Source organism: Podarcis gaigeae (genome assembly GCF_964106915.1).
Source record: "Podarcis gaigeae genome assembly, chromosome: Z".
NCBI classification, from domain to species: Eukaryota; Metazoa; Chordata; class Lepidosauria; order Squamata; family Lacertidae; genus Podarcis; species Podarcis gaigeae.
Window position 1 is genome coordinate 15,975,439 of NC_139691.1, and position 24,453 is coordinate 15,999,891.

Genomic DNA, 24,453 nt, shown 5'->3' on the forward strand with positions numbered 1-24,453 from the left:
CCTAACTACCCCCCCCATCCTGTTGCAATGGGAAGTTTTTGTAGCAAGGGTGGTTGTGTGGTGGGGGAAGAGGAGGACAGTGATGTGCAGGGAAGCAAAGTCCTAACTTGAAGAGTGTTGAGAGCAGTTAAGAAGGACTTGACCAAAGCATTCTCTTCCCAGGAGAACGACATAGAGTCTGCAGCAAGGTTGATGGGACACCGTGTTCCATGGCAAAGTGTTTTCACCCCACCTAATTTACTGAAGGTGGGGAAATTAAAATCTAGAGGACATGTGGGGGAGGGCTGGGGGAGGGGAAGGTGTCCCCTCTGCTCAGAGGCAGAAGGGGAAAGAAGCAGGTACTTGTTGTTAGTTCTGATGAGCAGAGCTCTGAGCACGATTCAGTCTCAATCTTAAAGGCAATGGAATTATTAGGGTGGGGAGAGTGGGAAGCCCAAGTTAATAGGCTGCTACAGATATGCCTAACACGCAAACCTGAGCTCATGGTTTGTCTTGCTCCAGACAAACCAAGAGCCTAGATCTGGACATAGGGTTAAGCTAAACCATAGCTTTGGTGTGAGTTGTGTGGCAAGCAGGATGACCGGAGGGAGTGGGGGAAGGAATGAAGTGGCTGTGATTTTTACAAGTTCCCATATGCACCTGCTTAGCAAAAGTTTAGCTCAAGTGCTAGTAGAAAAATGGGCTGCCGCATGACAGGGAACTCCAGATATTGTATGTTTGAAGTCATGCTTCCTTTACAAGTCCCAGGGTGGGCAACCTGTAGCCCTCCATATACTATTGGACCATGACTCCCATCAGCATAGCCAATGGTAAATGGGAGATGTAGCCCAGTGACATATGGAGAGTAAAAGGTCCCCCACAGCTGAGCCAAATCAACTTAAACATGGGCGATCCTTGCACCCGTCCTCCTGCAATCTCTACAATTACAATACACTTACTTGGAACCTGCTGCCCAGGCTGCTGCCACGTCGGATAGGTGCCACCCCAACCCTGCGTCATGAACGCCTGAGGACCGCTGTGGAAGACAAGGCCATTAGCAACAGAGGAGTGAAAGGTAGTCCAGGCACATTGGTGAGTTGGGATTAAAGTTTGTTGAAAAGTGCTGAAACAGACCATGCTGTGTAAGAGATTAGGTGTGGATAAGTTTCACTACTGACACATTGGTATAAAAAGGCGCTGGTTCCAGTGGAGTATTTTCTTAGAACCTTTCCCATGCCCAGATGCTGCTGTACTACAACTCCCATTAGCCCCAGGAAGCATGGGCAATAGCCAGGAATGGTGGGAGTTAACTCAGGAGAGCTAACAGTCTCCCAACTTGATTTAAGTCAATGGTAAAACGGCCTCCTGCCCAACCAATAATCCAATGGAAGGAACCAATGAGATTTATGACAGGGAAAGGAAGCCCATGCTATGTTTATCGACCTTCTAAGGCCGCATGTGGCTACAGGCATCCCAGTAACACTTGGGAGGGCCACAGTCCCTGCCCCCAACTCCCATCTCCCAGAGCCTCGAAATTACAGGCTTTAATTAAGTTCATCAGGGCAGTGCACAGACTTCTTGTTCTTTTGTAAAATCATGGCAGACCACTGCTCAATGATAATCACACCTACAATCCTATTTGATGGCGGGGGAGCAGCCTAAAGGTGAAGGGAAAGCAGGCAAGTAAACTACTTACTTTTGGTGAGGTGTAGCAGGTGCCTGATTGAAGGGGCTCTGGCCAAAACCTCCAGGACCACCCAGACCAGTACCCTGGAGAAAAAACAAACAGGTAATTTATTCACCACTCTGTCTGGACTTAGTAAGACTGCACCTGAGATTTAAGGTGCTGAGGAAGGCTTCTCAAAATGAAGAATTACAGATTTATAAACAGCTTCACAGTCAGAGGCTGTTCAAAGAGGGGTACAAGATAAAAGTAGGATAAGCAATGCAAAGCCCACTTTATTAAAAAAACAAACAGTAAAATCATTCCCTGAAACCACTAAGAGCAGTAAATCCCTATATTATGAATTCTAGAAAAACAGTAAAAAAGCCTATCTGCATATATGCAATTAATATTACGTAAGGGATTGGGCCACCCACTGGGTAAGGCCTTCTCAAATAAAAATGCCTTCAAATGGGCGCCTGAGCATTGTGATGTTAGTTGCCTATCTGATTGCAGCTGGCAATTAATCCCAGAGTTCTTATGCAAGATGCATAGGATGTGCTGCATGGGGCTGTTGGGTTTCCCCAGCACTGGCGCTAGGCCTCAGAACAGTTTCCGCATCTGTACAATGGGAACAATGGTGCCCCAAACCATTTCCTGGGACTCAGCATCCGGCAAAAACGCCAACCACCTTTGCAAATAAAAAAAGAGCCTCAAGTACTGAAGGAGAATGACCACGGTGGATGTTTTGATCCTGGTGGGGTTTTTTATAGACCAGGCATAGGCAAACTCCGGCCCTCCATATGTTTTGGTACTAAAATTCCCATCATTCCTAGCTAACAGGACCAGAGGTCAGGGATGATGGGAATTGTAGTCTCAAAACATCTGGAGGGCCGGAGTTTGCCTATGCCTGTTATAGATCAATTCAATGGTGATTTGCAAGGGGTTGGACTAGATGGCCCTTGGGGTCCTTTTTCAACTCTACAATTATATGATTCTATTATTTCAATACTTATCACTTCTTTCTAGCTGTATACTGTAACAATGACATTGTTTTGCTTGTCTTGTTCTTCATTGGACTGCAATTTTCAAAATATTTTTTTATTTTAAAAAATGAAGAAGAAAGTAGATGGGGAAGGGAAAGAAACTTACACCAACTTTCTCATCTATGAGATGTCTCGCAAGCTCAATCTGCTGGGAGATGCCCCGAATAGTGAATATCCGTACATTAGGGTCGGTGTTGGGAGGCGGGTTTCTCTGGAGCTCTACATGGGCTCCAGAATGTTGGTTTATGCTCTTGATATTCTCTCCCCCTGCAAAGAAGAAAGAGGGGAGGAAGAAAAAGGAGAGGGAACATGATCAGACTTTTACTTTATATATTCAGCAGTTATTGTGAGTGCATGAAAGAGAAGGAGGAAGGTCCAACCACATGGATTAGATCTGTCCTCATCACACTGCCATGTCCTTCAACTATCTTGGACTACAACTCCCATCATGCCCCAGTATAAACCAGTTTTCCCAACTTTTTTTGGCCCACCACCCTGCTCTGTGGTTCTATAAACTCACCTCAGTGCCCCCTATTAAAAGCGTTATTCAGAATAGCAGTTTGCATAATCCACTAAGAGAGCTAACAACACAATAAAATTCAAAACAGTAACAATTAATGGCACATTTATTCAAAACACAGTTAAAACTATTTAGTTTTAATTTACCTAACGTAATTGATTAAACCGATCCAATGACGCCTTTTCAAATAGTTATTTACATCTCCAGCTCCCACTGCCACCCATTTGCCTCTTAGTGCCCCCCTGAATCTGGCATGATAGTAAGTTAAAGAAGGCACCCTGGCACTCTTCATGCAAGGAAGGTGCTTCCTTGCATGAAGAATGCCAGGGTTAATCCCCAGAATCTCCAGGTAAGGCCGGAAATGTTTGCTGCCTGAAACCATGGAACGGTGCTGCTGATCATTGCAGGCAATAGGCGTAGGTGGACCAACGGTCTGATTCAGTAAGGTAGCTCCCTATGTCCATATTTAAACCAGCCCTTAATTCAGAACCATGAGGACTGGAATCTTAAGTTCATTTTTAGGGGAAGGACCAAAGCTCAGTGGCAGAGCAGCTGCTTTGCATGCAGAAGGCCACAGGTTCAATCCTCACTGAAATCTCCAGGGAGGACTGGGGACATTCCCTGTTGCCAGCCAGTGTGGACAATACTGAGAAAGATGGACCAGTGGTCTGACTCAGCATAAAGCAGCTTGAGATCTTCCTGAATTGGTAGCCAGCGCAGATTAGAAGGAAACCGGTAGGTTAGAAGAGAGCAACCCTGCAGGGGACCTAATCTGCAGCTTCCTTTTGTAGGTGAATAAGCAGGTGAACAGACACTGGTGCAATTAGCTGCTCCCTCACAGTGCAATCATGCACCCAGAGCACAATTTATCCCAGCAAATTCCCAGAAGAGGTCTTTGGTTATCTCAGGAAGAGCTTGTGGGATGTCTGCCGATGGTGAAGTAAACTCTGAAGATGCTACCTTTGTTTTGTTTTTTAAAAACAAGTGTGAAACAGTAGCAGCTTGTACTAGGGTGGAGCACGACTAATGAAAGTTTGGTTTGACTTGGCGGGCCAGGAGGAGAAAAAGGCAGCAGCACACATACGGTCTTGGAGGAGGGTCTCGGTCTCTTAATGAAATTTGCTTAACAAAGGCAGCGGCTACAATGGGCCAATTCTTCTTCTGTCGGAATTTCACACAAGAGGGGAGGTTAGCCTCAGCTTGGAGAGAGGGAGACAAAAGGGGTGGGGAGTTGTGATATGCTTGACCCCTCCTGGTCCTGGATACAGCCACCAGTCAAAACCCAAGGCAACAGGGTGGAGAGGGCACTCTGCCGATCCAAGCGGACAAAACCAATTAGTTGAGCATCTGCGGCAGCTTGCTCTGTTCCGCCAACTCCCTTTCCGATGGGTTAGCGCAAGTAACTGGAGCAACTCCCAAGCTGGCAGCTACCAGGAATAAAAACGCACGCTGAGTTGATATCCATGCAAAGCAAGCAATTCAACCTAGCATGGAACGAAATGGCTGCTGCTTCTCCCAACTCTTAAGAAAACCATCCAATCTGACCGATTGTATAAGAAGAGCCTCACAGCTGGATCGGGCCAGCAGCCCACCAAGGCTAGCATCCTGTTCTCACAGTGGCTAACCAGATGCCCCAGCGAGGAAACCCTCAAGCAAGACTTCAGCACAAGAACATTCTCTCCCCATCCTACAGTTTGCAGCAACTGGTATTCAGAAGCACTGCAATCAAGCAAATGGTTAAAAAAATCTTCCTGGACTATAACCAATTCAGGCTTCGAGCAGTAGATTAGATGTTATTTTATTACAATCATAACCTGCCCCAACTCCCAAAAGGAAGCCAGGGCAGCAAACATGCCTGTGATTAAAAAATAATAATAAAATGAAAAGAAAATGTAAGTAAGATGTTTAACAACTTCTAAAAATGTCTAAAAAACACATTTATGAACAGACTTTACCAAATCATTCCTCTCCGGGTAGGCCTGCCGAAACGGAAAGGTTTGCAGGGAGATGGTGCCTGCCTAATGTCAAGAGCCAGGGAGTTCCAAAGGACCTCCCACACTAGAGGAACAACTCATAATGAATGCAGAGCAGAGACTGTGTGGCTGTTGTAGAAGTGGAAATTCTACAGACTGGAGGGACTTACTTGGCACACTTCCATTTACATCTATTACACACACAAATGCAAGTTTGTGAAGGAGAAAAGTTGAAGCAACAGCCTTTTCATGGGCATGCATGCTTTTTTCTGCATGTACAACTTAAAAATGGTGGGGCAAGTATTGTCACCGTAACTCCCCCCCCCCCCCCCATGATCAACAGGCACTGCCAGCTTTGCGTTTTGGGGGAGTCTTTGGGCAAGGCTGCCTCCGTGGGGGCCCCTCCTTCAGTTAGTCCGCCTTCCCACTGCATTCAGGATCCCTCTTTGGTTTGTTACTACCAACACAGCCGATTCGTAAGCAATACAATTCCAAAGGGACTTTGCTAAAAAGAGGACTTAAGGCATTATCCTGCAGCTCAATTTACTAAGTCATCACATCACTCAAAAACAGCCCGTCAGTTAAAACCGGCTCATAATGAAACGCCGCCAGCGAGCCCACTATTTGAAATACGTTGTTTCAAAACATGACGTTAGGATGTCATGAAACTTAAATACACCATTATCCTCTTTCTTTTAGGAAGCTTCTTGTTTGGATGTTAAATGTGTAAGTGAGCGTCACCTTTTCCCCCCTCTGCCCCTTGAGAAGTCCACCCATCGGCCTTGGACCTTTTGCCCTCCCAGAGGCATTCAAAAGGGGAATCTCACTCCCAAAGACATTTCCTTCGAGGAAGGAGAAATGAGGACAGATAATTAGCCGCTACTCAATAAAACGTCTGCTTATGCCTCTCAGTGCCGCGTTAATTTGAGTATGAGATTCTTTGAAAAGAAAACAGGAAAAAAAGAGTGTGGTTCTCCGTTTCAAAATAATTAAATTCTTTCTATGGGCTAGGAGTGAGGAATTCTGCAAAGCTAGCTGGGGACGGACTACTGATCTCTCAATAGAGGAGAAAAGCGGTACAATGGAGGCAGTGATTGGTCACAGACTCACTTTTGTCTGACCATTGCCTCTGGTCAAAAAGAAGTTTTGTAGCGTTCTCCCCCTTGCCGCCCAAAGCACTACAAAAACCCACAAACACTGAATGGAGGAAATATTTGTTGCTGCAAATAAGAAAATGCACCACAGGCACTGATGGTGAGTTTCAACTCTCTGGGAAAGTCTAGCTTCCTCCCATCCCCATTCTGAGCAACTCCCAACCCACACAGAGGAAGCGCCTTCAAGGGCAGCTCAATTATGAGGGGGGATGACATGACGTTGTGCTGCCCAATGCCAGACGTTTCGCCTCTGTTCACGAGCGAGGGTCACCCGCTTCGAACATGGCGCCTTTCTGCACAGACCCATTCAACAGGAGAGCTTCCATTCTTCCACCTGACCACGGATGCATGTGGGTGGGTGGGGGAGCGACCAAGCAGGCGAGGCCCCCCACAGCTGGACGTGAAATTGTAAAGCAATTAATCAAACGGGGCTAAAAGGCAATGTTGACAAGAGAAGGGACTGGCCACGCTATCTGTCAAGACTGCTGCGTTTATCATGGAAATCCAATGGGGCCCCGGAGAGGCAGCTGTCTGTCTCTGCAGCAGTGGCACACACAGGAGGGAGGAAGACTTGACCACTGCAGAACAGGCTGGCCCCAGACCTCAACGCCACCGTTACCCTTTTAGAAAAGGAGGACCAGGCTTACCGCCACTTGACCCCCAGAGTAATGATTATATAGTGAGGATATTTAAAAGTAGACCAAAAAAATTGAAAACTGATGCAGAAGTGTAATGAGCTGCAGACTGGAAAAATGAGAGAACGTAACAGGCAGCTCCAACTAGTCAACACATTTACCTGATATATTTACAGTCTATGTTCCGCAGTCTTAAAGCGTTGTGAGCACAGAGGCACTCTTGGTGCCTGCTAATGTAAGACACTGATTCCATTTCCCTGGAAACTCAATGCCCAAGTCTAGGTGTCACCTGGAAGCAGTCACCATGTTGGACTTAAGAGCAAGTAGGGGACCTACTTCAAAACCCCTCCCAACCACGAAGCTCACTATCTTGCTTTACAGGATTCTTATCAAAGAGGGGGGCGCTGTTTCATGTACCTGAGGCTCCTCTGAAGCAGGACGAAAAGATAGCAAATAAGTACTGTCCCAAAAATGTATTCTTAAAGCAGCAGAGCCTGAACCCCATGAAAGGAGCCAGGCAGGTCACTCAAGGAAGGGAGTTTCAGTCTGGTGGCCACCACAGAAAAGGCCCTGCACATTGCACCTCTGTCAGGTGGCTGGGTTTTTTGTTTAGTTTTTAAAGAAAAACCCCATAAGGCAGCTTGAGCATGTAGGCCAGTTTCCACTGGGAGAGGGCAAAGAGATGCTATTGATTGATTGATTGATTGATTGATTGATTGATTGCCTTTATATTCTGCATTTCTTCCAAGTTGGGATTTGGCTTCCAACACTTAAAAACATCATTATAAAATACAGTAGCACCTCAGATTATGTTACCGTCAGGTAACGTAAACTTCAGGTTGTGAAAGTGGCTAACCCGGAAGTGTTTTGCTGCGCGCACATGTGCAGAAGCGCTCTACCACGCCGTGCACATGTGCAGAAGCATTCCCTCCGGTTGTGGAAACCTCAGGATCCGACCAGAGCTCTGGAATGGATCCCGTCCACAACCAGAGGTATCACTGTGCAAAGTAATAAAAAGAAACTAGTTAATAACAAGAGCTATAATACATCCAAACACATGGATGTGTTTGGATTAAAACCAGCAATTCAAATCCAGTTTGCCCCAACAGCAGCCCAGTGATCAGCATTCCCTACTCCTGAGTTTCCAAAGGTCCATCTGAGCAAGGGAATCTTAGCTTGCCAGTGGAAGGAGAACAAAGAGGGAGTTAGTCTGACCTCTTGGGAGGAACTCCACAATATGGAATAAGCCACCAAGAAGTCTCCCTCTCATGTCACCACCAACCATGTCTCTGATGCTGATGGAAGACTGGAAGAAGGCTGACACCAGAACACTGGGAAAACTTCCAATATCTGGCAATGCAGAACTACCTCCCACCTTTAAAGCACAGAGTTTTAAGATTTCCATGCATTGAGTTCTGCTTCCTACAGTCGTTTGGACTAGATGCCCCTTGGGTTCCTTTCAACTTTACAATTCTATGATTCATGCTGCTTACCTTTGCCTATGACCAGGCCGCATTTGTCCGCTGGCACTGTGTAGGTGATTTCATGCATGCCTCCAGGGGTCCCAACACTCCAGTCTCCGCGGCTGCGCCCTCTTCCCCGAGCCACAGTGAGGCTTCCAAAACCATCACGCTCCTTGAAGAAGAAAGAGAGCACACCTGTTAACATGTTTACGGTCCTCCTGGGACTTGCCGTTTGCTGCATCGCCATATGTTCAGACAACAGACTTGCTGCCCAATGGATGCATTGAGTCACTTAAAATCAAAATTTGCCAACCTGGTGCCTGCCTGATGTTTTGGTCTACAACCCCCATCAGCAGCCCCTGCTTTAATAGCAAGACCCAGTGAAACCACAAGGATTCTACACTCAGCCACAATATCTGTGTTTACAAGTCCCTCCCATCCTGGATAATGGGCAACAAGTTTGTTGGCCTTCTGTGACTGTGGTGTGGTCTTGATTTTTGACAGAAAGTGGGGTCATCCTCCTTTCCAAGTTTCTAGTCAAGGGAAATAGGTTTGAAAATGGGAAGTCAGTGTCCAAGTGTTGCAATTTTTGGACAGGTATTTTGCCAAACGATTTTCAGACTAAATTTACTGCACCAACATTCACCAGGGTTAACAGCCAACTTAAGGACGTGTGAATTACCATATTTATCTGTGTATAAGACTAGGTTTTTTAACCAAAATATTAGGTTTAAAATCGGGGTTCGTCTTATATACGGGTAGTGCTGAGGGGTGTTTTCTTAATCTGGAGCCCCAAAAAACAGGGAGAGTCCTATACACGGAAAAATACGGCAATTTACTCTAAAGTAAAGTCTCTTGCTAGTATGCAGAAGAGATGACAACATCCATGTTTCTCAGCTTCAATATATGCAAATGAATGAAAGGTGGTATCAGCCAACCTGGTAACTCATCCAGCTGGTGAATTTCCCCCCTCAAAAATCACCACTGAAGTATGTAACTACCAGCACTTATAGGAGAAGGGCCATGGCTCAGTGGTAGAGCACTTAGCTTTGCATGTAGAAGGTCTCAGGTTAACTCCCCAACATCTCCAGGCAGGGCTTAGAGTGACTGCTTGAAAACCCCAAGAACTGCTGCCAGTCAGTGTAGACAATACTGAGCAAGATGGACCAGTGCTCTGACTCAGCAGAAGTTAGTTCTTATTCAATTCAACCTTTTATTCAGAACTGTATGAGGACTAGAATCTTACTTAATTTTGAGGTGAAGGGCCATAGCTCAGTGGTACAGAACTTGCTTTGAATTCGGAAGGTCCCAGCTTCAATCCTTGGCATCATCTCCTGGTGGGACTGGGATGAATTGCCCAGTCCAATACTCTGGACAACTGCTACCAGTCAGCATGGATAATATTGAACTATAATATTGAGCTACATAGACCAATTGTCTGATTCAGTATAATAATAATAATAATAATAATAATAATAATAATAATAATAATAATAATATATTTATACCCTGCCCATCTGGCTGAGTTTCCCCAGCCACTCTGGGCAGCTTCCAACAGAATATTAAAAACGAATAAAACATCAAACATTTAAAACTTCCCTAAACAACTTTATGTAGGGTTAGGGCCACAGTTAAATAGCAGAACGTCTGCTTAGAATGCGGAAGGTTGCAGTTTCAATCCCCCCCAATGGCATGGGAATGTTCCCCTGCCTGAAACCTTGGAGAGCTGCTGCCAGTCAGTGTAGAAAGCACGAATCCAGACAGATCAGTGGCCTTACTCAGCATCTGAAACTTTCCTATGTCCCACCTACCTGTGCAGTGATAATGAGTTCGTTGATTATGTGAGCTGCGTGCTGACACCGATCCGGAAGGCCCATGACCTGTGCGACTCTTTCCGGACTAATCCCATCATCTGTGGAGCAAGAGGAGACAGACCTTAAATTAAATACAAATACAAAGTGGGAAAAGGCAGGGAGGAAGGAGCTTCCCATGAGAAGGGAACTAAACAAGCCACATGGTCACTCAGTGCCGCCAATATATGCACATCTGGCTCATGAAAGGCTATACAGAACCACCATTCTCAATACAGACAGAACTTACTTTTATTATTTGTAAATGGAATCTCTATCTGTGTTAATACTTTATCATCCCTTTGGAGTTGTGTTGTATCTTTGTAATTTGGTCCTTCAAAGCTGTGACACTTTAGGGTTTAACTTTTAATTCTTCGTTTTAGTTACTTTTTGTTATGTCTGCATTTTTGTTGTTAACAAATCAATAAAAACCAACCAATAAATAAAAAAGAAAATTTCAAAAAGGGATAAAACATGCCTCCAGGACTATAGCTGAGGAAGCAATATTTACATGGTGGCAACAGGAAACTCAGGGGCAAAATCTCCCAGAGGAAAGGACTGCCACATCACATGAAGAATTTAAGGCTATGCAAGCTGGCACAGGAGAAAAAACAAAATATGATACCTTGGAACAGAACCTGCCCTTGCCCCAGACATATTCTAAGACTGACTTACAATTTTGTAATTGTTTTAACATTTTTATTGTGTGATGTTATTTGATGCTTTTATTTAAAAATGCAACATACACTAGTAAATTAAGCTCCTGTTGCTTTGGACTGATTTACAGTGCCCCCCCCTCCAAGCGTTCCCTTGTGCTCTGATCCCCTCCCCAGATCTTTGGCTATGGGCCTTGCACCGAAATGAGATGGGGATGTGACTGTAAGCTCAGGGGTGCAACACCTGCTCTGTGTACAGAAAGCCCCTGGGTTCAATACTCCTGCCATTTGGTGGTGGCAGTACTGAGTTCAGTGAACCGACTTTGTATAAAGGCTATGTTCTCAACTTTAGGAAAGGGGCGTAGCTTGGTGGCAGGCTCAATTCTCAGCATTTCCAGATACAGCCGAGAATATCCCCTGCCTAAAACTCTGGAGAGCTGTTGCCAGTCAGTATACAGACACTATCTGAGCTGAGTGAACCAATGATATAAAACAGCTTCCCTGGAAGGGAGAGAGAAAGTGGTTGCCAGTTACAGGCTATACACTAAAAATTAGACAGACCTGGTTTAAATTGAATCCTAACACCAGCATCATTCTGAATCTTCTTTATCATCTCTCCATTTCTTCCTATTACGATTCCCACTGCAAACCTAGGCACCGAGACCTAGCGGGAGGAAAGAAAAGCAGTGAGAGGAAGCAGACCCAGAAAGGTAGCACACAGATGCCCCATTAGCTACATCAGGCAGCTTGAATACCAAGCCAAGAGACACGTTCACATACTTAAGAAAAAACATTGCTCCCACTTTCTGCAACAGGAAGCAAATTATCCCATGCTAAGTCCAGCTCTGCAATTCCCAGAGGCAGCCACACCCATATCAGGAAGGGGGCAAATCTAAGCATTGTTTGCCCCCACTTTATACCTCAGATTTGAAAGAACCCTACACTCCACATCCAAAGCTGGGTATGGGTAAATGGGAAACCTTAAAAGCCTAGTAGTCAGATGTGGCCCTTTCAAGCTTCTCTGTCTGACCATTGGGACATGCTGGCTGGGGTTGATGAGAGGGAACTGGGCTGGGGGGAAACTGTGAACACTGTTTTGTGCATGTAGCACAGCCTCTTTCCCAAACTTGTTTTCTGTATTTCTGGAAACCTGAAGGGCTGGGAAGGCAGGATGATGAACCCAGAAGAAGGAGGGAGGACAATGACTCCTTGTCCCACAGGCGCTGGCTGATGGTCCTCAGGGATCATATTCCTCCAGACTCAACCCTGGCAATCCAGGGTGGAAGTCAAAAGGGTGACAAAGGCTAGACAAGGATGAAGTTGACATCACTGGACAAGATGAATACACCAAGGGGCTGACTCAGTACATTATTTTGCTTAGCATTTGCTTATACTCTATTGCACACACCCATACCCCGCAAAAGCAGAAGTTGGTGTCATCAGCCCAATCCTGCAGAATCAGGTCTTCCAATAAGAAATTCAGCCAGTGTTTTCTATTTTAACCTTCAAAGGGGTGCTTTAAAATTGTCTTGGCCACCAGCCTTATGCTGACAATTAAGAAACCATTTTCTGCAATATGCTAGCTGATGACAGGTTGTTTAAAATTTTTACTGTGGTTTTTATAATTGTTGTTGACTGCACTGATACTTATTTCTATGAAACTGCAATATAGAAGCATTTATATATATATAAATGTGAAATTTCCACAGCCACCTAAAACTATGCAAGTAACACTCAGCAAATGAATGAATAAACATGATGATGATGATAATCCCCCCACTCCCTATTTTTTCTCCAGGGAGAAGATTCCTGCACTGCAGGGTGTTGGAATAGATGACACCTTGAGAGCCTTCCAACTCTACAATTCTATTATTCTGTAACATACAAGACATGTCCATACCTCTATGCTGCCTCCACCCATTCTGGAAGTAAAGTCGTTGCGTACACCTCTGAAGTCCGCCTGGTCTTTCTCTCGAATGATCTCCAGTACCATCTCTCGTGCTTGCTGTACAAGTGCAGGAGGAGGAAAACAAGCTGATTACAGATTCTTGGGACCCTGGCAATAAAATGTGATCCCTGCCTCCTAACAGGAGTGGCTTCTCCACAAGCTAACCATTTCCCTCAAAGCAGGGGTATTCCATTCCGCCTTTTCTCTTCTGACACGCTCAACACTCCATAACTACTGAGCATGCTCAGTCGACCCTGTTTGGGATGCGGTTTCTTCCCCTTCCCTTAGAGATTGGGGTTTCGTTTGGTATTTTGTTGTTCTGGTTTTGCCAGAATATGCCTCCCTTTTCATTCAGTGGCTTCATCTGCATCAGCCCATTACCACCCGTGTTGAATATTTACAGTGCGCAACAACACTGCCCTGCTCCTACTAGTCAAGCAGACTTGCAAACCTGCAGACTCTGGTTTCGGGGGTGGGGGATGCATCTAACTTCCTGACCTCTCTTAAGCTTTCATGAACAAAGCAAAAGTTTTGTTTCTAGACCTTGTGGAGGTAAATTTAAAAATATTCAACCACCACAAAAAGCTTACACTGTTTAAGAAACTGAGCTTTCAGATTTGGCCCTCCCTCAGTACCACTTTTTCAGGCCACCAATCCATAGTTAACCTCCTGCCATAACCTCACTTCCATTTCCAAAATACACCATTACTTTATTCGAGTTCCAAAGGTGTCTTCTCAAAAAGAAGATTACACCTATTACACTTCTCTCCTGCTAATCTCCCAAGGCTCTCAAGTCTGCATATATGGGTTCCCCTATTTTTATTATCCTCAAAGCAACCATGTGAGGCAGGATTAAGAATGCAAGAAGAGCCCAGCTGCTAGTCGAGCATCCTGTCGGCCAATCTACTGGAAGCCTGCAAGCAGGACATAAGTGCAACAGCACTTTCTCCTTCTGTGGTCCCTGGCACCAGCTATTCAGCATATGGCCTCTGACAGCGGAAGCAGAACACAGGCATCAGGGTTAGGTTGGCCCAAGGTTCTCCAGGGAGCTTCATGGCTGAAGTGGGGAGTGATCCAAACCTAGGGCTCCCCTCACCTAAGAACATAAGATGAGCCCTGCTGGATCAGGCCAAAAACCTATCTAGTCCAATATCCTGTTCCCACAGTGGCCACCCAGATGCTTCTGTGAAGCCTACAAGCAGGACCCAAGCCCAAGAGCAACACTCTCTGTGTTTCCAGCAACAGATAACCACTAGCCTGAAACAGTTTTCCAGCACGCCACACTCAGTCTCTTTATTGCAATTTCATGAAGCATGCAGAGGCAGCTTTATCACTGCAGTGCAAGGATTTGCATACTATTTTGGTTCATTAGTGTGGGTCACTAATGTAAAGGCAGGGTGGGTGTGGGGTGCAAGTTGTAGATGGGAAAAGGACTGTTTGGCCCATAGGCTTTAGATGCCCCCACCCACCTCCATCGTACACACACACACACACACACACACACACACACAATACGAGAGACTGTGGCTCACAAATACTGCCAACTGTGCCATTATTCTAAATCCTCCTAACGTTCCATCAGCACGACGGCAAATCCTCTTTGATACACACCTGTACTTTAAAAGCATCGCCGGTAATCCGGAGAGGTTTATCCGCTCCAGTCGGCAAAGGGCCATCTTGGATCATAATCATTTTCACGCCCGTTCGTTCCTGCAGACGTACCAATGGCGATGGGGAGGGAGAGATAGAGAAAGCGCCACAAAAAAATAAATGGAAATGCCAAAACAGGCAGAAAGGCTACGAAAGTAGGAAAGGGGGGGGGGATTTTTAAAAAGCACAGATAAGCAATAGGAGCACCACCACCACCACCACCACCGCAGCTATGGACATTTATGTAGTTAAGTGGCTTGGTCTGGCCAAGCTTTCCTGATAACTCCATAAAAGAAATGCAAGCAATCATAAAATGAAGAGGGAAAAGCAGACAAGGAAGCCACACTTTACCACCACCACCCAAACACAGACAATTGCAATTTTACTTTGCATTAAAAAGCTAGTGGTCATGGTGCATTCATAGAATTGTAGAGTAGGAAGGAACCCCCACTGGTCATCTAGTCCAGCCCCTTGTAATGCAGGAATTCAATATATTTTATATAAAACCCTGCAGGGGTGGAAACATGGTTGCCAACATAAACTGTTGCAGGTACCATACAACCCAAAATAAACTGCACACTTATACTGGCTACAACTGAATGCTTCCTTCTAACCTTGCTTTGTGGGGTGTGGGGACCGTGTGGGTGCACCCACACACAGGCACACCCAATTTAAGGTGCTGGCTTTGACCTATACAGCCTTATTTAGTTATTTATAAAAAATATGTATATACTGCCTGCTGAATCTCTATCGGCAGAGCAACCCACAGGACTGGGCTAATTACACTAAAGGCTTGGTTTCTCTTTATCAAGTGAACCTCACTAATTCAGAGAATGATTAACAATGCTCCTGCAGATGATCTCAGTGATCAAGTGTTCAGGCCATCCCCGAGATACTCCAGACGTAAACTGCCATCCGGGTTTAGTGAATTAATACATGTATGGCTTAGGGCATCAATGCATCGAGGACGCCTCTCTATACAAATTGAGTGCTGTCTGAGGCGCATCTAGTTCAGCCTCCTGCTCTCTCGGTGGCCAACCAGATGCCCACTATGGGAAGCCTGCAAGCAAGGAAATATGAGCACAATAGCACTCTCCCTATCTGCAGTTCCCAGCAACTGGTATTCAGAGGCATCCTGTCTCCAAGAGCGGAGGCAGAAAATAGAGCCAGCGTGGCTGGTAGCCACAGACTCCTCCTACTAGCATCTGTCCGAAGCTGCATCCTGCCCACCTGTAGCTGCTTGATGGTTTCTCCACCTTTGCCAATGACGAGGCCCACTTTGGACGCCGGAATGAGGATCTCTTGGATTGTGCTGTTGCCGTCCACGTCGTTGTGGAACCCAGGCCCATTCCGACAGCGGTCCACAATCTGCCCCAGTAGCCGCTTTGCTTGTCTTTGGGGGGTGGGGTGTGTGGAAGGGAGAGAACAGAGGGGGAGAGAGAAATAGCCTCAAGGAAAACAGCTATTATATTGCAAACACCCCCATCTTGCTGGGTGTAAGGGGTGGGGACTACCACTGGAATACAGGGAGTTTGGGGAGGGGAGGAGGAAAAAAGAGAGAAAAGACAGGATACAGAAGGGAGAAAATAACCAGCGGCCATGATGGCAACTCTCTGCTTTGGATCAGATTCCCCTCTCTCAGGCGCACCCCATTTTGGAGTAGGAGAGAGCGGAGAAGGAGCTCACAAAGTCCAACCAGCGCCTCAAATGCTTCCTTTTCACTGCGGTGGCTTTTCCTACCCGATATACCTCTCCCATCACCTTGTCCACTTGTAGCTCAAGTGGAAGAGCATCTGCCTTGCATGCAGAAGGTCCCAGGTATGATCCCTAGCATCTCCAGGAAACCCTACAGAGACCTCCTGCCTAAAAGGCTAGAGAACCACTGCCTGTCAGCGTAGACAACACTGGGCTAGAGTCAGTGTAAGGAAAGCTTGGTGCTTAAAATCATTCCTTTATTTAGAACCATGAGACCAAGATCCTTTTGTTATAAGAGAAGGGCCATAGCTCAGTGGCAGAGCACTTGCTTTGCATGCAGAAAATCCCAGGCTCAGTGCTTGGCAATTCCCAGGCAGGGCTGGGAAAGTCCCGTTGCTCTCAAACCTCTCTAGCCACTGCCAGACAGTGTAGGCAAAACTGAGCTAGATGGAGCCAAGGTCTGACACTGTATAAGGCAGCTTCCTGTGTTCAGTCCCTGATGCTTCTGGTCCCTATGGCACCAGTTAGCCACTGGTGAACTGACACCTAGCTCACCCAGCAGCACACAAAAGGAGAAAAAGACACCATCCTTCCACCTTTGCATTTGTGCAGGTTTTGAAAAGGATGAAACTCAAGTGAGTCACCGTGATCATAAATTGCAGCAGCAAAAGGAAAGCGCTCTCTCTCTTCTCACGTAGCTCTGAAGAAACAGACCTTTAAGCAGAAAGCCACAAAGTCTCCACCCAGGTACTCTGTGCAAGAAATGCATAATGCACATCAGTTTTTCTGGATCTTATAGCTTATAGTTTTCCTTTTGCTCCAAAACAAAAATACTGGAGGAAGGGTAGAGGTGAGAGGGAGCCCACTTCAGTACCAGCACAAAATAAATACGCAAAAAATCCAACCAGACTGCTTTGCCCTCTAACATGCACCTCTCAGTTATATTTATCCTTACACCTACGGAAGAAGAAAAAGAAAATCCAGGAAACCTCAATGCTTTTTTCAATCATCCAAACGCAACTGAAAAAAAGGAAAGAAAAAAAAGATCCCAACAGATGGATTTGGAAAAAACCCACCTACCCAAAGGCTGCGGGAGAGAAAGAGCAGCTCCATATGGCTAAGTGGGTTCCTGTTAAAGCCAAAGGCTCGTGGCTCCAAGTCCCAGCGGGGAGGTGGTCCTCAAAATGGCTTGGGAAGAGGCAAGCTCAGCTCCTGGGGAGGGGGAGGGAGGAAACACTGACCCTAAATTTTTCTATAGGGCGAGAGAGAGAGAAAGAGAAAGAGAGCAGAATCCCCACCCACCATCCCCCAGCTGGGCTGCTGGGTGGAACATTCTTGCAAGGGGCTTTGGGAGGGGCAGGGGGTGAGGGGGGAAATAGCCAGCAGCACCTAGGACAATGTCTCACACCAAAGGAAGTGGCCGGTGGTGATGGTGGTGTTAACTGACACATGCCCGGCCCCAAATGGAAACATTTTGACCTGCAGGTTTCTGCAGAACCAATGCCTCATAAGTTAATAAGCATATAAGAAGAGTCTGCTGGTTCAGGGCAATGGCCCACCTAGTCCAGCTTCCTGCTCTCACAGTGGCCACCTAGATGCCCCAGTGGAAAGCCCCTCACAAGCAGGACATGAGAGCAACAGCACCTCTCCCAGCTTGTGATTTCCAACAACTGGCATTGAGAGGCAACCTGCTCTTGATACTGGAGGTGTAAAATCAGAACAGCCCTGCCAGATCAGGCCAGTAGCCCATCTGGTCCAGGATCCTGCCCTCAGAATGGTTGACTAGATGCCTCATGGGAAACCTGCAAGCAGAAGCTGAGCACAACATCACTCTTCCCTTTGATTTCCAGCAACTGGTATTCAGAGCGCACAGGCAGAACATAGCCATCAATAGCCTTCTCCCTCTGATGAGGATAATTAGTTGATTGAGGTATGTTTCTGGTAGTGCCCTTTTTAGACTGAGAAGGTAGATAAAGGAGGCCACTTGAGCATGCAGTCATCCTGGGGAAATCAAGAACTCCCCTCATTTGATCAGATGTGGCCAATGAAAACTAGCCAGTAGACTAGTCCAAAAACCCATCCACCTAGGCAGGTGTTTCACACCCTCCAAGCACTAGGGTTGCCAACGCAATGCTCCCCTCCAGGTGTCTCTTGGGACTCCCATTTCCCCTCACCTTTGAGGATTGGCCTTACTGGCTGCTGGGTGTTAAATACTCAACATCTGGAGAATGCCACACTGTCTGGCAAGATACATTTTCTTCCTTCAAGAGAGCAGTGATTAAAGCATTGGACTAAGACACGGGAGATCAGGGTTCAAATAGCCACTTGGATGGACTTCCAGAAAAAGGGAACGGTGGACTGTCGTTCTATCAGAAGATATTTATGTGCTGATTGATGATAGAGACATTCTGGATATTAAATCACTCTGGAAAATAAGGGTGAATGAGTGAGAGAATCCTCATATACTTTGATTGAGGCTGTTCTCTGCTGTCTGTGACTGGGGACTTGTACAGGGGTCAGAACAAGCTGAAGAGCGAGTACCTGATACTATGTAAGAAGTATGCCTTTATGGGTATAAAATCTGTATCCTCTCTTTCATAAACACTTTCATGATAAGAAAAACTATCTCGGATAGATTTATATGTCTGCTGGCTAAAATCTGTAATTGGAAATCTTGTAAAAACTACTTTCTGTCGTTAAGAGTAACAAAGGGAACATGGGTCTAAGCAAGAGCAAAAAGCTTGATTTATGAATGACAATAAAGATTAAACGGATGAGGAGACTACTTCTTTTCCTTCTTTTGGAAAAAAACGAAACTGAAAGTAAAGAGCCCTCAGTGGGGAAAGAATCTTGCTGTGGCTGTGAAGGTGCTCTTAAGGTGGAACCTTAAGGGGGAGTTGGAACTTATAAAGAGACTGAGTTACAAATAACATCAAAAACATCAAAAGTATCCAGTATAGCAAATATATATTTGACTTTTCCAGTGACTGTTGGGATCATTCAGCAGTTGTTGGCTGAACAATTAAAAACTATCAGATCAATGCTTGATGAATCAGAGGGCAATGAAATGGAAAATATCTAGAGACTTCAGACCAAATCAATGAAAAGCTGGCAGGACTGGATGATGAAATAGTAAAATGGAGGAAAGCAGATGATGGAATGGAATTGCCTTCTATTCAAGGATTTGGAGGAGAGGATGGAATTATAAATGGAGAGATGGAGAGTCATCTGCATTTGACATTGATGGAGCTGCGAGAAAAAGAAGTCTAAGGAAAACCCCAGTCCTGGCCTTTCTTCAGTTCTAGCAGAGAGAAAGTATTCTGCATATGATTTGAAGTGGATTCAGATAATTATGCTAATAAATACATGGTGCTTTCTCTGAAAAAAAATATGAAAAGGGAAGCTCCTAGAGGAGGAGATCCAGAAACTATCGTAAACAACATAAAATGGAAAACAGGAAATTGAATGTGAACATACAGAACTGGGTAAGAATTGAAGAATATATAGTAAGGGGAAGGGGAAATTAATATTATTAATAGAGGTAAAGTTAATTACTAGTAATAACAATTTGGGAATCTCTCCTAAATATTTCGTAAGAAGAAGAAATGAATGATTAAGACACTTTGACTTAGAATATGGTTTGACAGAAAGAGAAGATGGATATTAACACTGACAGAATGTCGTTAATAATCTTTTTCTTATGTAACCGACAGACAGAAAATTGGAAGCTTCTTTTCTCTATCTTTAATGTTTACTTCCCCATTGGTTCCCCCCCCCCCTCTTGTCTTTTCTTATTTCCCCTCCTCCCCTTTTTCTTCATGTTTCTTTTGGAATACTAGGTTTGGGGGCCTTTATTAAGCTCCAGGACTTAAGTATTTGTTGGGTGTGGATGGCTGATGGAGGACCCTGGGTGGAAGAAAGGGAAGTGTTGGTCTCCCAGGGTGAGAGGCTGGGGGAGGGATTCCAAGTGAGAGCTAGGAGGGACTGCTATCCTCTATAGGTTGTGGGGGCTGAGAATCACCTCCAGGAGAGGACTCAGTATTCTACTTGTTCTCTTTGTAGTTTCTGTAGCTATTATCTTATTGATAAACAATGTATTCAAATACCCACTTGGACATGAACTTTATTGGGTGGTGGCCTTGGGCCAGCCACTGCCACTCTCAACCTAACCTATCTCATGGGATTGGTGTGGGGATTAAATGAAAACTAGGACCTGGGAGAACAGGGCTCAAATTCCCCCCATGGCTATGAAGATCACTGCCTTAAGCTAGTTACTGCCTCTCTCAACTTAACCTACCTCTCAGGGTTGTGATGGGAGAAAAATGGGGAGCAGGAGACAATGTCACCTTGAGCTCCTTGGAGGAAAAGTGGGATACAAAAAAATGTCAAAATAAATAAATAAAAGCTTTTGCATCTGCTGTTTTTCATTCCTCTGCTGCTGCCCTTTCTTGACTGATTGTCCTCACTGGCAGAGAGAGGAAAGAGGTTCTCTTTGCTCACCAGGAGCGGGGTGGGGGCTTGGAAATGTTTCTTCTCTTCAACAAGCCACTGTTCAAGTGAGCGAAGACCTTTGGATGCCTCTGCAACAGGCTTTTTAAAAAATGTTTTTTTTACACAAAAGGGAGAGAGATCCTTTGTGCTTGTCTAGGAGGTTTGAGAGAGTATTGAGGGGCCTCCCCTCATTAACACTATAGCTTGAAGATGGTAAGTTACACCAGTCTTCGGGAGCTTCTTCTCTTCATCAAGCTACAATGCAAGTGAGAGAAGACCCCGGGTATCTCACTCAAGACCCCGGGTGTCTCTCCCACTGTTTACTTTCCCAATACTTCGGTGCAAATGAAAGAGGACTTTGGGGTGGGGGGAGGAGGCAAGCAAAGTAAATAAACACAAGCATAGAAAGAGCTTGCTGGATCAGTCCAATGATCCATCTAGTACAGCATCCTGCACTCATAGTGGCCAGTCAGATACCTGTAGGGAAACCTGAGAGGACCAGAGCTTGAGAACACTCTCCCCTCTTGTAGTTTCTAGCAACTAGTATTCAGAAGCACTGTGGAGGTAAAACATAGCCATCACAGCTAGTAACCATTCTCCTCCATGAATTTGTCCAATCCCTTTTTAAAGCCATACAAATTGATGGCTATCACTGCCTCTTGTGGAAGCAGGTTCCACAGTTTTAACTATGCACTGCATGAAGAAGTCCTTTATTTTATCTGTCCAGAATCTTCCAACAACCAGTTTTCTTGGATGTCTGAAAGTTTTCATGTTACAAGAGAGGGAGCAAAACTTTTCTGCATCCACTTTCTCTATGCAATTCATACTTCTATAAATCAGTTTTTATAAACAGAAACAGAGGCTCCCCCAAAAGCTAATTATTTATATGTGGAACCCTCCTCCAAGTGACGGGGCTCATCACTTGCCATTAATAACAAGAGTTGCATGTCAGAAGGCCAGTTAAATGCTTCTCTGGGGTCTTCTCTGCAACACCAGGGTAACATTTCAACCCTTAAAAGGGTGCCCTCGTTCAAGTAAACTCAAGGGTTTTTGTAGAGGACCACAAAGACAGTCTACGCTGCGAAATGGAGGTAAACAGCCCTTCAATGGGCCAAACTGTTGAGCTATTATGTATGAGATAGAAGTGTTTGGAGCAGAGTGAGTCTATGCTGGCTATAAAGAGGACAGCAAGCAACTGAAGAGAAGAAAAAGGGTAAGAGAAAAACAAAAAAGGAAGAGGGAAGAGGACTAAGGGGAATAAGTGGAGACAACCAAAGTTATATAAATGTATATGCCAATTTAAAAAACTCACTCAATGCTCTCCGGCGTTCCAGTCAGCACGCAGGGTCTCTCTGGCATTCCGCCGCTGTCTGTAAAAGACAAAGCAAAAGAAAAGAAAGATCAACAGGTACTGGGTATCTGATAATTCTTAGCAGCGTATCAGTTTCCAGCTGGTTGAATAAAAAAGACTGGATTACTTCAGTGCATTCTATGTTGGGCTGCCCTTGGGCTTGGTTTGGAAGTTCCAACTGGTGCAGAACACAGAGGCCAGGCTGTTCATGGGGGCACCTGGCAGACAGCATGTGACACCTTTGTTGAAACATCTGCACAGGCTGCCCATCCACCACTGAGCCAAGTCCAAGGCAAATTAAAGGTAAAGGTACCCCTGCCCGTACGGGCCAGTCTTGACAGACTCTGGGGTTGTGCGCCCATCTCACTTAAGAGGCCAGGGGCCAGCGCTGTCCGGAGACACTTCCGGGTCACGTGGCCAGTGTGACATCGCTGCTCTGGCGAGCCAGAGCTGCACACGGAAACGCCGTTTACCTTCCCGCTAGTAAGCGGTCCCTATTTATCTACTTGCACCCGGGGGTGCTTTCGAACTGCTAGGTTGGCAGGCGCTGGGACCGAGCAATGGGAGCGATTAGTCTTGTACTAATTTAAAAAGCCTCAAATAACTTAATAACTCAAATAAATAAAGCACACGCACAGACGCACACTCTGCCTGGCTATGTGTAAAACAGAGTTTGGCTTTTGGAAGCACAGAATCTTGAGTTCTGTCCCCTGTATAAACCATCCAAGCAAGCAGGCAAGCAAATTCTGCACACATTCCCTTCAGCGTCCTTGTTTTATTCTCAATATTGTTACTCACGGGGAACGGAGTGATGCCAGGCTTATACTAAAGCTAGCGTGAGCAACGAAAAAAACTCACCTGGCATTGAACAACTTAGGACCAAGGTTGCTATATCCATTGTCAGCCCTACTCAAGTGTAGACCCCTTGGAAATTAATGGACCTAAGAGAGTTGGTCAGGTTTATTGAATCCTCAGAGTCAACTCTGAGTAGGACTAACAATGGCTACAACACCATGGCTCCAAAATTGTTCAGGGCTTTTAAAGCGGTCTCTAGATTGCCGCCTTCTAGGGAGGAAGGAAGGTACTGATTTTGGGAGAGGAATGTGGGCATGTATTTTTCCATTGGGACTGATCCTTCTTGTGAAAGGAGAGGGAGAAGGCTCTGGCCCTGGTGAGAAGCCTTGCAGGAGAGTACTTTTGGAGTCTAATAGAATGTTTTATAGGTCATTTCTATTATCCTAGCTTTCAAGTTGGTCAGAACGTTTTATATTTAATATACCAATCTAAAAGACTAGCAGGTGTGTGTAATCTTAGTGCTGCCTTGGTTCTTTGGGAAGCTGGAGGTGGTGAGGGGGTGAAATAACCTTACCTGGCGCAATCTGAATTTTGCAGCCTGACTCTGCCTGAATCCGAGAAATCTGCTCACCACCCCGGCCGATAACTGAAATAAAATTTGGAATTGGTCAGGATTTTGCTGCTGCCAACAGACTAGAATATTGCTGGGTTTATCATTATTTCAAGAGCAAGATGTGAACAAGCACATGACTGAAGTTTTGCATACATCTATGAAGGGAGCATTTGTAAACTTAAATGTCAGGAAGAAGATGAAGCGAAGATGCAATGCTCCGAAATCACAAGTTTCAGGTCCTCCACCCACCTATTTGTTAAGTGCAACTGAGTTGACACCTTCAGTCAACAAAAAATTTACCACTCCCAGGCAGCTCTGCTAAACCAATAGCTAAGTCTCAAATTCTGCTGGCAGGCCATCCTGCTTGCAGCCTTTGGGGCATCTGGAAAGAACAGGATGCTGGACTAGATGGGCCTCTAGCCTGATCCATCAGGGCTTCTCTTAAGTTCTACTTGCATGCCTGGAAGCAGGCTGCCTTTGTATACCAGTTGCTGGGAGTGCACTCAGCTTGATGACTTCCCACAGGCATCTGGTTCATCAGTGGGAGATCCAGATGCTGGACAAGATAAGCCGCCTTTGGCTGGATCCAGATGCAGGGCTCTTCTTATGTTCTACCACCACTACCTCCGAGTACTAGTTGCTAGGAACTACAGGTGGGGAATGTGCTGCTGTTGCGCTCAGGTCCTGTTTGTGGGTTTCGCAGTGTGGGTGTCACAGTGGCACCTGGTTGGCCACTCTGAGAACAGAAAGCCAGGCTGGGTGGGCCACCTTTGGCCTGATCCAGCAGGGCTCCTCTCCTGAGCCTGGGACCCTGAGCAGGCAAGCACATGCTTCACCACCAAGCTGCACACCCTCCCCCTTGAAATAGCCCTTCAATGGTATATCCTCCCCCCCCCCACATACACCCCAAACCATTTCTCCTCTGCTCACCCCCTCCAACCCCTCCCTCCCAGCACATTACCGGCAAAGTT

At 45.7% G+C, this 24,453-nt stretch overlaps 1 protein-coding gene across 11 annotated transcripts in view; it reads right to left on the minus strand.

Moving 5' to 3' along the window:
- Positions 1-24,453, minus strand: part of FUBP3 (far upstream element binding protein 3) — a 60,355-nt gene that overhangs the window by 6,375 nt on the left and 29,527 nt on the right. For all 11 annotated transcript variants that reach the window (XM_083721485.1, XM_083721479.1, XM_083721484.1 and 8 more), the window contains 11 exons: positions 23,444-23,515; positions 22,036-22,093; positions 15,768-15,930; positions 14,499-14,597; positions 12,840-12,944; positions 11,501-11,603; positions 10,245-10,345; positions 8,464-8,605; positions 2,795-2,955; positions 1,676-1,749; positions 939-1,015 (listed from right to left, as the gene is read on the minus strand). In XM_083721485.1, the coding sequence (XP_083577611.1) occupies positions 939-1,015; positions 1,676-1,749; positions 2,795-2,955; positions 8,464-8,605; positions 10,245-10,345; positions 11,501-11,603; positions 12,840-12,944; positions 14,499-14,597; positions 15,768-15,930; positions 22,036-22,093; positions 23,444-23,515 (1,155 nt within the window). The remainder of the gene's footprint in view (positions 1-938; positions 1,016-1,675; positions 1,750-2,794; positions 2,956-8,463; positions 8,606-10,244; positions 10,346-11,500; positions 11,604-12,839; positions 12,945-14,498; positions 14,598-15,767; positions 15,931-22,035; positions 22,094-23,443; positions 23,516-24,453) is intronic.